The sequence below is a fragment of the Carettochelys insculpta genome, chromosome 4, assembly GCF_033958435.1.
Source record: "Carettochelys insculpta isolate YL-2023 chromosome 4, ASM3395843v1, whole genome shotgun sequence".
Classification (NCBI taxonomy): domain Eukaryota; kingdom Metazoa; phylum Chordata; order Testudines; family Carettochelyidae; genus Carettochelys; species Carettochelys insculpta.
In genome coordinates this window covers 80,931,075-80,943,258 of record NC_134140.1, presented here as the reverse complement: position 1 = coordinate 80,943,258, position 12,184 = coordinate 80,931,075, and the positions used below count along the sequence as shown (strand labels likewise).

The window sequence follows — 12,184 nt, the reverse complement described above, 5'->3', positions numbered from 1 at the left end:
AGCCAGCTGTGCATGCTGGCTGTTTTAAAGGAGAAATCTGGCCCTGTGTTCTTTGTATTCCAGGTTAGAGAATCTAAAGTGATTACTTTAACTGATGGACTTATCTTTTCCATGCTTCATGGTCAGGAAACATTCAACACAGATTCTCTCTGATGACCAGGAAATCTGATCTTCACCATACTCTGAGGCTGGAAAACCCAGTGGACAAATTTAATAAGGGCTTCCAGGCTGCTGCTCAACTGCATTCACATTTATCTGAGAATTCTGAGTATCCCCCCATTTTTCAGAGAGATGATTTTATTAAACAGATTATAAAATTGTTCTCTACTACGTCTCCCTCTATTTACCTTTAAATTTTTATAAGCTTATAATACAAGACTTTACTTTGAAACAGTAGTTTTATTTTGAGATGCCACTTTCCCAAAGTAGAAGGGCCCTTCAAACCCTGTGTATACAGCATTTTACCTGGTCAGAGACCAGGCTGCAGATCTGTGTTGATAAGTAATCTTTTGCTAGTCAGTGTATTCACAGTACCCTTGTTTCCTAAAACCTCCCCTTTTGAATGATTTCAATACTTTATTCTATACTGTTAAAACATACTGGAGACAATTACTATCACTGAGAGCATTCTGGGATTCATTTTTACAGTAAGCAACTTTTCTAGGACAACTTTGTAACAATTCAGTTTTAATATATAACTATTCAAGATTTTAATAAATGTTCTCAATTGAAAATGTCATTACCCCTTTCAGTCTTTTTTATTTTTATCACTGATTATTTCTTTTGAACCTTACTAGACCACTAGATAATTAGGAATTTTTCATACGAATTTACTGACACTATTATTTAATATTCCCTGAAATTTCTAAAATCAATATAAAGTCATGAGTGAATAAAAAAAAAACACAAAAAAACATGACTTAGCAGAGAGTGAAAAAACAAATCCTTTAGGTTATCCTATTATTCATTGGTTACTCCACACCAGCTTTTTGATGTTTTCAAATATGCATATTAATTATGCATATAGCCTGCAGAGAAAGAAGGGTGAGGATAGTTCTTGGACTTCACACATTACATTAATTCCATTGCAGTTAGACTTTTCCTGAAAGAAATAATGGGGAAATTAAAATTCATAACATACTACCTGTGTTGGAATTAATCTTGAAATATTTTCCATCTGACAAGAGGAAATAGGAAACCTGTCCATTTCTTCCTGAGTCTCTGTCAACTGCTGTGATGGTGCCAACCACACCTTGGGGAACTGGACTTTCCTCAATTTCAAAAAAATAAAGATCATTCATGAACACCGGGGAATTGTCATTTTCATCCAGAACATTAATAATTACTGATGTACTTGCATTTTGCCCTGATCTATCCTCTGGGATGCTGACAAAGGCTCTAAAATTGTAGATTTGTGTTACTTCATAGTTCAGATGTTTCCGGAGGTAAATCCAGCCAGTGAGAGGGTCAATCCCAAATGCAACAGAATCCGTGTTAGGCTCCAGGGAGTACACTAACTGTGAGGTAGCATGCTGTGAAACTTGCGGGTGGGCTTGTACTTGCAGAATTTTGGCATCCAGTGAAGAAGTCTCACTGATTTCCACTTGATATACCAAATTTTCAAAAGTTAAGGTTTTGTCCATCTTTTGCTCTTCAATAATCACTGTCAGCATTAACAGAGAACTCAGTGGAGGAGTTCCGTGATCTTCAGCTGTTACGTGAAGAGCATATTCATATTGCTTATCTGTGAACAGAGACCTGGTGAGATATACCACTCCAAGGCTTGGATCAATAGTAAATGCATCTAACTGCCTGTTTGCAACTGTATATTTAATTACCCCATTTAGCCCACTGTCTTTATCTTCTGCATGAGCAATATAAAGAGCTGTGCCAGGAGGTGTGCTATGTGATATAGTTATCTTATCAGACTCTGTAAGAAATACTGGAGGGTTGTCATTGACGTCAATCACAGATATATTGACCTGGGTGCTACTATAGACAGGGGAGCTGCTGAACTGTGACTGAACAGTAAGCACAACAAGAGGCTGAGTTTCATGGTCCAGCTGCTTTTTGGTGACAATGATACCAAACTGAGGGTCAATAAAGAATCTTCCATAAGGATCACCAGAGGAAATTTTGTAGGAGATTGCTTCTAAAGAATCTACAAGTGGGAACAAAAACAACCAAAGTAAAAAATGTGCAACTGATTATCAGAGTGCCTAATACAATATGCTGTAGAACATCTGTGAAGATCATGCTGCAGGTGTTAGAATCAGCTGAACAAATGTAACCCCCTTTACAGATGTTTTTCTTTCCTGATCTCTTAATGTTTCCTGGTTCATGTCCCTGGAGACCTTCCCTAAAATGAAAGCTATACAGGCTGCATCAGATTGTCCATATTTTGTCCATTTATGAGATGCCTGATTTTCATTTACCTGGTATGATAAACCTTTACAGAAAAATGTTGTGCTTTCTCATTTTATAAAATATAGTAGAAAACCTTTGATAATTATATCATATTTAATAGTATAATTTCTCACTGAGATTCACTACAGCCAGAACTGAAATACATGACAACACATAAAGAGTTTCATTTCATTAAGTATTTCTCTAAATGCACTTTTACTACATTCACATTCTACTGCAGCATAATATTCTTTCCCACCCTTCTTCACACCACAGAACACTAGAAGAGCCACTCCCTGGACATTACTATAATCATGGCAAGACACTTGGGGCAAATGCACTTCCTTCCTTAGGGAAAAAGACAGTGGATTCATGTACTCACAGACCTCCTTTCCACCCATTGGAAACATAACATCCACGTTGCAATTACTTACCAAGAAATATAATAATACAAATATTTAATGTATTTGGCTGACTTTTTGCGCATTTCATTATGTGACTTGCCACCAAGAAGGGCTCCATGGAGCACAGTTGGGGAATCTGTGTTCTAAAGGGCATACTTATACAAAGGGGATTCAGTTTTAAACTTACGGATAAACTGGTATACATACAACTGCAATGATAAACTATCATTTTTAAAGCCTGGCTAGTCTTGTTCTGGAGACACACCCAGCAGGCAAGTGCTAGGAATCATCTGACTCAGCGGGCCGGCATCAGGTGACTGGGTCTGCTGATTACCAGCAAGCAATATAAATTAAGGTTTCAACTCTTGGAGGGAGCCTCCAAGAGAGAGTTGGGAGAAAAGAGGCTCTGCAAAGTTACCTATGCTATGTGGAGTCCCTGGCTATTAAGATTCTAAAGGGTCCAGACTATACTAAAAACAGGAGTTATTACTCTGTCTTCTCACCCAACGTTTTCTTTTTCATGTGTCGGACCACACGTAGATCACTGAGTTAACAGTTAGGAACTGATCTGGATGTGGATGATTATTTTCCACAAGTGGGTGACTTGGACCACCAGCCTACAAGCAGATTTGACTCATTAAAAACAATGGAGTTAAAAAAGAGAGATTATTTGCATATGTTTCTGTACCAGTTGCAATTAGAATATATTGTAACATGTCTGAATGTAATCTAAGTTAACGACTTACTTAAAGGCTCCCTTGCTTTTACAGTTCCAACAGGGCTGCCTCCAGGGACATCTTCCAGAACAGAAAAGGTATATTGTGACCTCTCAAACACAGCTGGCGCCACAGTGGTCTGGAGGATGTTTACTGTGACAGTTGCATTAACAACAGAGGTAAGGCCTCCTCCATCCAGTGCAGAAACAGTCAAGAACACCATGATAAGATCCAACTGACTAAGAGTTGATCGCAAGTAAATAATTCCTGAAAGTACAGAAAAAACTAATAATGAGGACACTGAGTTCATGGAATACTACTCCAAATTTTAGCGAAATGTAAAACTGACTTAGAGAGCACCCCCAAAATGGGAAAAGGGTGGAATTTAAGTACAGGAGGATGCAGAGTAAGTGATATGTATTCCATTATTATGATTTCACAAATAATGATGTAGTTGCATTTGAAGTAACTATGCCAAATTATGCTCTCAGTTTAAACTGGCATAAATCCAGAACAACTTTAGTTATTTCAGTGGTGTAACTGTGAACTTACAAAAGTATCAAGGAGACCAAAGCATGATCAATAACAACAGTAATGACTCTAGAAGTGAAGTAAGGAAAACAACTTTACTAACTCCGAAATTAATTCCACGTTACTAACAAGAACGTTAATTCCTCTTTAGAATTGCAACAACGGCATTCTGCTCACTAAACTTCCCAAGAAACACCCTCAAACTGATTAAAAAAAAAAAGCAGTCACATAGCACTTAAGCTAAAGACGCAAAACACATAGGCTCTACGCTTGACATCATGACAGCGATCACTCACCAGGTGATCACAAATTAAGGGAAGAGCATCTTTAACTAACAATTTATGAGATCTCTAGATTTGGCAAAATGTTACCAATTTACTATTCTCCTTAAACCAAAAGAAGTAAGTGCTTTGTGCAAGGGCAACACAATGCCTTGTCCACAGCAAGATGACTTTGGGAGAAACATTTCTCAAAACAAATGTATTTTCATCATTTAGCTAAGAAATTTTCCTACCTTTTACTCCTGTTAGCTCAGAAGATTTAACACAGGCACAGACAGGTCAGTGTTCTGAATTCTGTTCTGGTTTACAACTGATCAAAACAATTTAAGTTCCAGTTATACAGTTCAATCACCAGTCTCACAAACCTATTCTCTTAAATTGGTGTGAACAACTATAACTGAAGACAAATTCAGACTGTAGAAACTATTCTTAGTGATAAACATAGCGCAGAAAGAGCACCACTTGACTCGCAAATGTTAGGTGAAATTTGGAGACTTGGCAGCTAAAAAGTTGTATTTCTGCATGTAAATGTCAGAACTGAGTAGCCGCATCCATACTAGTGAGTACTTTCAAAATTTCAGGCCTTTTTACGAAAGAGAGTGCAGTGCGTCTACACAAACAGTGCTCTCTTTGAAAACAAAACCGAAGACATGCACCTCAGCTTTCAAATTCGGTCTTCCTAACTTGAAATAGGGGAAGCCCCCCACCTTTGAAAACATGTGTGGATACTCCACGACCCTCTCTTTTGAAAGAGCAGGTCCACCATGGCACCGGACAGCTGGGATGTGGAGATATGCTGGCCAGTGACTGCGGCCTCTATGGTCCATGCGCCAAGCAGCCCTTAAAGCCGCATGGAGCCAAAAACTTGGTTGCAGGAAGCTGAGAGGATGCTGGCAGCTGCCACTATACATGCTTCCCCTGCATAGCCCAGAAAGACCCCCCAGAAACTCTCCAAGCACCATGGCCCAGCAACAGCACCTCCCCACCTGCTGGCCTGGACAGTGCTGCCTAGAAGCCCCACCCAGGGACGACGAGAAGCCAGGACCTGCAGCCAGCCCCACCGCACCAGGCCAAGAGCCAGCTCCAGAGTATTCGAGCAATGACAGACACCTGATCATCTATCTCCCCTCCCGCTCTTCCAGATGCGCCTCTGCCAGCTGGGCATCCCCTGATCTCAGTGGTGGACTGGACCCTCTGGTGAGTACCCAATGAGGCACACACCCCATATAACTGGGTGGGGGCTCCACAACCACCAAAGGGCCCTGCACGCCCCCAGCGGACCCTGGACAGCCACAGCCCAGATGGATGTGGCCCTTGGGACACGAAAATGGTGGCTAGTGGCATTCAGCACGCACTCCCACAGATAGCATGGTGGCCCACTCTTGGGAGGATGGGGTGGGTGGAGCCAGAGCTCGCTAGGGGGTCACCCCCACGGGGCCAGAGACCCCCTTTGCCTCCGTGATCTCCCAGGGCTACCCTTCTGTCAGACAGGGACCTGCTGCCCACAGAGGGATGGAGGATGTGGCCCACAGGGCTGGGGATTTGGGACTCATGGCCTGTCCCTCTTTTCTTTTCCATTCCTGCAGCTATGACATCAGAGGGCCCAGGAGGGCCTCAAAACTTCCATGGTTCCAGACAGCCCACCGGCAGCAAGGGATGGAGAACAGGCAGCACCGCTACTGGCACCAAGGCTTCCCTGCTCCAGAAGGGCCAGGGGCAGAGAGCAGGCCGAGGTTGCTGAGTGGCACCTACGCCTGCAGGAGGCCAAGGCAACCTCACAGCAGGTGGCCTGTGGGGAGCTGATGGGAACCCTGAGGGACATGGCAGGCACCTTCAGGGAGCTCCTGACCCACCTGACCCCCGCCCCACTGCCCGTTCTGCTGGCCCCCCACATAGCCCATCCGAAGAGGCCCCTGCTGAGGACAAGTCCCCTGCTGATGTGGCCCTCCAGCCCTACCACCCGCCCCCTCGCCATCCCAGCCCTGCTGGGAACCCCAAGCCAGGGTTTGACAGGGGATCCTGTAGATGGCGTGGCTCGAGGCCCTCAACCCCTACCCTGCAATAAGGCCTACCCCCTCTGGAAGGTGCACCCATGTGCCCTGCCCCAATGCAAATAGTTTGCCCTCTTTCCCCATTAGTATATAGTTATATGGTTCTGTTCTGTGTTGTTAAGTGCACAGTTTGGTGAAACAGAATATAGCTTACTTTGTCCACATCCCCTTGTGCCTGGATGAAGTGCAAAGTGCTATGCCCATTTAAGAGATGCAGCATGACTATGATGTTTGTCTTTGAAGGAGGGTAAAATTATGGCTTTCCCTGCTCTCTGGCCCTCTACATCCTCTCTCTCTCTTTGCCAAAGGAAACTAATTAGCAAGAAGTCTCTGTGCTACCTTCAGTGCTGGCACGAATTCTAACAGGCCATGGTGTATGTATATGCACATATGGTTTCATGTGTCTTCCCCCGCAGTATGAACCCGCCTAAGGGACAAGTGGAATTTAACCCTTAGGAAAAGGACATTCTGGTGACAAATTATAGAGCAATCATTATGGATCCTGATACTGCAGCTCTTACTCCTGTTGAGCAGCACCTTACTCCACAGATAGCCTCACCAGTTTCCGTGGAATTTCAGGAGAAAAGATGTGAGAATAGGGCCCTACATAATGACTTTGCTCAAGATGTCTTTTGGTCTTATTCTGCACCATGATTTTGTGTTTCATTACTTTTGGACACCAGATCTTCCATGATAATGTCATGGAGGTAGGTTTCCAAAGCAGGCCATCCACTGAAAAGCACATTTGGTGGGATTTTTAAATGAATTTCTACTTATTTCTCTTGCTGGCTGCTTTCAATGAGAAACCTAATTCTCCTTAGGCTTTTCAAGTAATCAGGTGCAAAATCTCAGACTAGAATGGTGCATTAAAATCAGCCAAGACCAAGGCATGGCATGGCATGGTCCAGGGAGCCCCCGGTACTCTGGGAGGAAGAATTTTGCTACAGCCTTTTAACATAAACCACAGATTCCTTCCTTTCTGATGCACTGAGAGGGAGTGGGGAATCAAAAGTCATGGCTTTGCCCACGTGCTCATCTGGTGAGGGATATTAAGTGTGCAAACCCTGTTTTCCACCTTTCTCATTCCCACCACAGCCACAGCCTGGGTGAGACTGGCACAGCTGCAGAGGATGGCAGGAGGGCTTTTCTCACTGAGAGTCATTTGATCATTACCTACAGCTGCAAACTGCAATTTTTTTTGTAATTAGCAACCTCTTTTTCTTGAAAAAATTCTTATCTTAAAATAAAATTTAGAAAAAAAAGGAGAAACACTATCAAACCAATTCCCATATAAAATCTTGGTCTCTGGCCAACAATTATTACAACTTATACTTCCAGTGATCAGTAGCTAAATATTTGTCTCTAGTCATCCACTGAAAAAGAAACAGAAATTGAGGTAATCTTACAGAACAAATATTTTAGTTTGTTTATAATTATAACTGATCATTTAATTAGCTTGTTATGTTTTTCTCTTTTCTCCCAGAATTAATAGTAAGTTCAGAACAAGCAAATAAGAATGAGAGGCACAAGCTCAGTGACTATTTAGCAGCAATCTTTCATGTGAATTTGACTGTCATGGTGATTTTAACCAACGCGGTATTCCTGAAGAGAATTCTTTGATAAAAACTGACAGCCAACTCAGACAACAGGCAGATGGCAGAAATGGTATGGAAAGCTCATTACCCAAATTCACCCTCAAATCTGGCAGCTGAACCCATTACTCGAAACTATGTAGGTCAATGCTCATCTTCCAATGACATATTCAGAGTATGTTTTCACCTATCAGCAGTGGGGCTTAAGTACAGCTTGACAGATCAGTTACTATGTTTGAGAAATTAGATAAGTAAAATGTGCAGAATAAGCAAACAGGAGAAGGCTCCTTGATCAAAAAAATAAAACAAAGTTGAATTTAGAAGATGAAATTCTGTGTCTAGCACCAAGAACATGAGGAGGAGGAGGATGGTCCTTTCTCCCACTTCAATTCATATGAGTCATTGCCTATTTTTGCTTCTTTTATACTTTTTTGAAAACCACAGGGCTTTTTTCCTGCTGAAATGCTTCCAGCACCTTTTTTCATAGTACTGCCATTTTGAAAGGTGGCTGGGCTCTGCTCCCCATTCACTGCCATATGCAGTGGCAAACGGGGCAGCAGGGGGTGACAAAACGTGGCTCAGTAGAGCCGCACATGTGGAGTACCCACTCCCCCCAGCTCTGCACATGTGTGGCTCTAGCTGGGAGCCGTGTGGTCCTTTGGTTCCAGCATGGCTCCTGCTGCCTTGGTGGCTGTGGCCCACGATGGTCCTGGAGGCCCAGCCTGGCATGGCTCTAATGGCCTGGTGCAGCTTGAGTTGGAGAGGCCCCTGCAGTGGCATGTAAGTAACTTGCTAGAATTCTCTTGGGGGAGGGCTGGGAGATCCTGGCTGTGGGGAAGGGGGGGGCATTCTGTTGGGGGAGCTGAGGATGCCTGGCTCTGAGGGTGCCTGATTCTGGGGGAGGGGGAGGGCATTCATTTAGAGGAGGGAGCTGAAGATGCAGGGGGGTTAATCCTGGAGGCAGTTTGGGGCTGCGTGGGGTTAAAGCCTGGTGATGGGTCGGGGCCGCCGGGAGGGAGGCGACACAGCTTGGGGCTTGAGTTCCAGCACCCTTTTTCCTAGAATGTTCACTCACCCTCACCATCCCTGACATTTTGTCCTTAATCTGCTGCTTGGTGACACCTGTGTTACAGCAGCTCTGATACTTTGATGAAGCACTATTTTATGTATCCAGCATCCATGAATGGGCTTTCATTGTTTCATGATCTCTTCAGTTGCCACTAAACTAGATACAGTTATGCTACTTGGTGATTTCACCCATTTAGCGAACAGTGGTGTTACTTTGCTCTGCTTTGCCTAACAGCTCCTCCATGGCTTTTTTCCTGGCACTTCCAACTAAATCCTGTTCAGCAAAAGCGGTGGGTTTTTTTGAGAATATGCTTCTTGAGGTTGCATTTTTTTGTTATTGGCAAATTTCTCATTGCAAATGAGATATAAAGGGAGCCCATCCAAACTCAGTATAAATGCGAAGGTTTGAGTTCATTCAGTTTGAAATTCTGATTTTGTTTTCAATATTGCTCTTTTTTAAGGCCATTCCAACCCCACTTCAATTATGCCAACTTTACTTGACGTTTAATTTCAGTTTTCTTTTTTAAAATGTGTGTTGACCTATATATAAGGTACAGCACTGTATCACTTATAATACAAATGTGTGTGAATGTACAGTATTATCTCTTCTCTTTTCTTGTTTGGCAGGTGTACGCACTGGAAGCATTGTACTTGGTAGAGAGATATGGAGGTATACATAAATCATAGAACTGGAAGGGCACTTGAGAGGTCATTGAGGTCCATGCCTTGTGCTCTCAGCAGGACTAAGCACCATCCCTGACAGATTTTTTTTTTAATCTATTTGCCCCAGCCCCCTAAATTGCCATCTCAAGGACTGAGCTCACTACCCTGGGTTTACAAGGCCAATGCTCAAACCACTGAGTAATGCATTAATGAATAGTATCTGGCTCATTAATAACCCTGGAAGCTAAAAGGACTAATCTGCCTGCTGGCTAGGCTGTGTGTATTATTGAGGGGTTTAGCCTCCTTTTAATCCAAGTACTGGCCCCTTTGGTATGCAGAGTGCCACGCTAGTCAAATCTGAATGACATTTTCTGTATCCCACTTCATATTTTTGAATGTCATAGCAAACAAGCATTTTGATACAGAGGTCTATAAATTAATCACCTATTATGCCAATGCCTAAACTTTTATACATCTAGATATTTTCTGTATGTGTATTTGTTGGTTTTTGTTTTTTCTTTTGTAGAAGTTAAATGAAATTTTAGCATAAGAATGCAGACAGAAGGGGCTGTAGGATGCTTTCTCCATATAGTCATATAGGTGTAGGAAGGAAAATGTTAATTGAAGGTTGGTATATAAGAGATTTCCTGGCACAACAGCAGCAGCAGATACATACATCTTTCAAATGTGTGCTGAAATAGTTCTGGCAGTGGCCAAAGGGCCTGAGTGCCAAGCTTTATAAACTTCATTCTTTCAAGCTAGACCTGTGTCTGTTATAGCAAATAGAATGTAAACCAAATTGTAAATTCCCCCAAGAAAGCTGTTATTTCCTGACCGTTAGTTATTAAACTAGTACTTCACAACACGTATTTTGCAGTGTAGTGTTACGGTTGCCATCAAGAAGATAGCCTCACTAAAATATCCACTTTGAATACAGAAGAAATGATAAACCTGGAAGCTAAATATGATTTTCCAGGGCTTTTTTTCTAGGAAAAGACTTGGACCAGGAGCAGTTCTGTGCACTTCTTGAAAAGGTCAACTGCCAATATTCCGATCTTCTCCAGAACAACAAGGTAGGGAGGCTTTCCAGGAGAAATGTGCGTGCACATTTTATAGCCTATCTAGAACAAGTAAATGTGTTCATACAGGAAAAGGGCTGTGAATATGCACAGCTGACAGATCCTCTGTAGCTACAGAAATTTTGCCTCATGGTGGACATCACCTAACATTTAAATGGCCTTAACAAAAAGGTACAAGAAAAAGGAAACACAGCTCTATTGCCGTCAGAAGAGCTCCTATCACTTGGGTGAAAACTAACATTATTTATGAGAGACATTGGAACAGGTTTGCTGGTTCATTTCCCATAACTAAAACAATTCAAAGAGGCAACAAAGTTTGAGCTTAACATTGTGGACCTAAAAGCATGATACTGAAAATGCAAAAAGCCTTTGTGGGGAAGTTTCAGGAATTTACAGAGGAAAAGGCAACTTTGTAATTTGTGCTGAAACCCCTTGAAGCTGATACCTCTGTACTCAACTTTTCAACATTCACAGGAGTTGACCAAGAGATGTGGAACGGGCATTGGCTGATTTGGAGGATAAGGACATGCGGAATTCTAAATTCAGAGGCTCGGGGCCTGAAATCAAAGCTCTAGAAAGTTAGAAATCTACCCTAGCACTTCAAAACAGACAGACGGAAATGCTTGATCTTAAAAAGACAAGACCAAATTGTTTGAAGTTTCGAATTCTTCACCAGATGCCTACACATTAACATGAAAAGAGATGCATTTGGTATCCTGTACAGCTTCGCGAGCAAGTATTTTCAGATATGAATGTTACAAAAAACAAACTGAGAAGCCAAATGAATGATGAAAGCCTACAGTCCCGCTTGAAAATGAAAACAACAGCCTACTTTCCAAACATTGAACAACTTCCAAAATAACTCAGCAGCAGAAATCACACTAGAACAGCAGTAAGCTGAAAACTTTATCAATATTCTTAGGGTGCTGAAAATAGTTAAATGTCCCACTTCACTGATATGAACTCACAGTAGTAGTGTGTATTTTTGAAAATAGTGATAAGTTGAAAACATTTTATGAGCATACTTAAGATGCTAAAAATAACTAAATGTCTCATTTCATTTATATGAATGCAGTGTATTTGTTTGACATTACATAGTTGTCTTTATATGCTTATTCTTATTTGACTGGTGGAATCAGATGACATCTAGTGTCCTCCAGAGAGAGAGAAGGTTCAGAAGTGAAAGTCAGGAAGATTGTAGTACAAACACACAAATGTAAAGTGTGGGGAAATAGAATATGTAAAGATTTTGTGAACACCCTGCAGTAAACATGTACCATATTACAAATTGTTAAAACAAAAAAGCAGTCAAGTAGCACTTTAAAGACTAACAAAATAATTTATTAGGTGAGCTTTCGTGGGACAGACCCACTTCTTCAGACCATAGCCATTG

At 42.0% G+C, this 12,184-nt stretch overlaps 1 protein-coding gene across 1 annotated transcript in view; it reads right to left on the bottom strand.

Annotated features, from left to right (window-relative positions):
* DCHS2 (dachsous cadherin-related 2) overlaps positions 1–12,184 on the bottom strand; it is a 224,659-nt gene that overhangs the window by 98,371 nt on the left and 114,104 nt on the right. Inside the window, exons 4-5 of the mRNA XM_074993969.1 lie at positions 3,557–3,793; positions 1,145–2,161 (exon numbers count right to left, since the gene is read on the bottom strand). Coding sequence (XP_074850070.1) covers positions 1,145–2,161; positions 3,557–3,793 — 1,254 coding nt within the window. The remainder of the gene's footprint in view (positions 1–1,144; positions 2,162–3,556; positions 3,794–12,184) is intronic.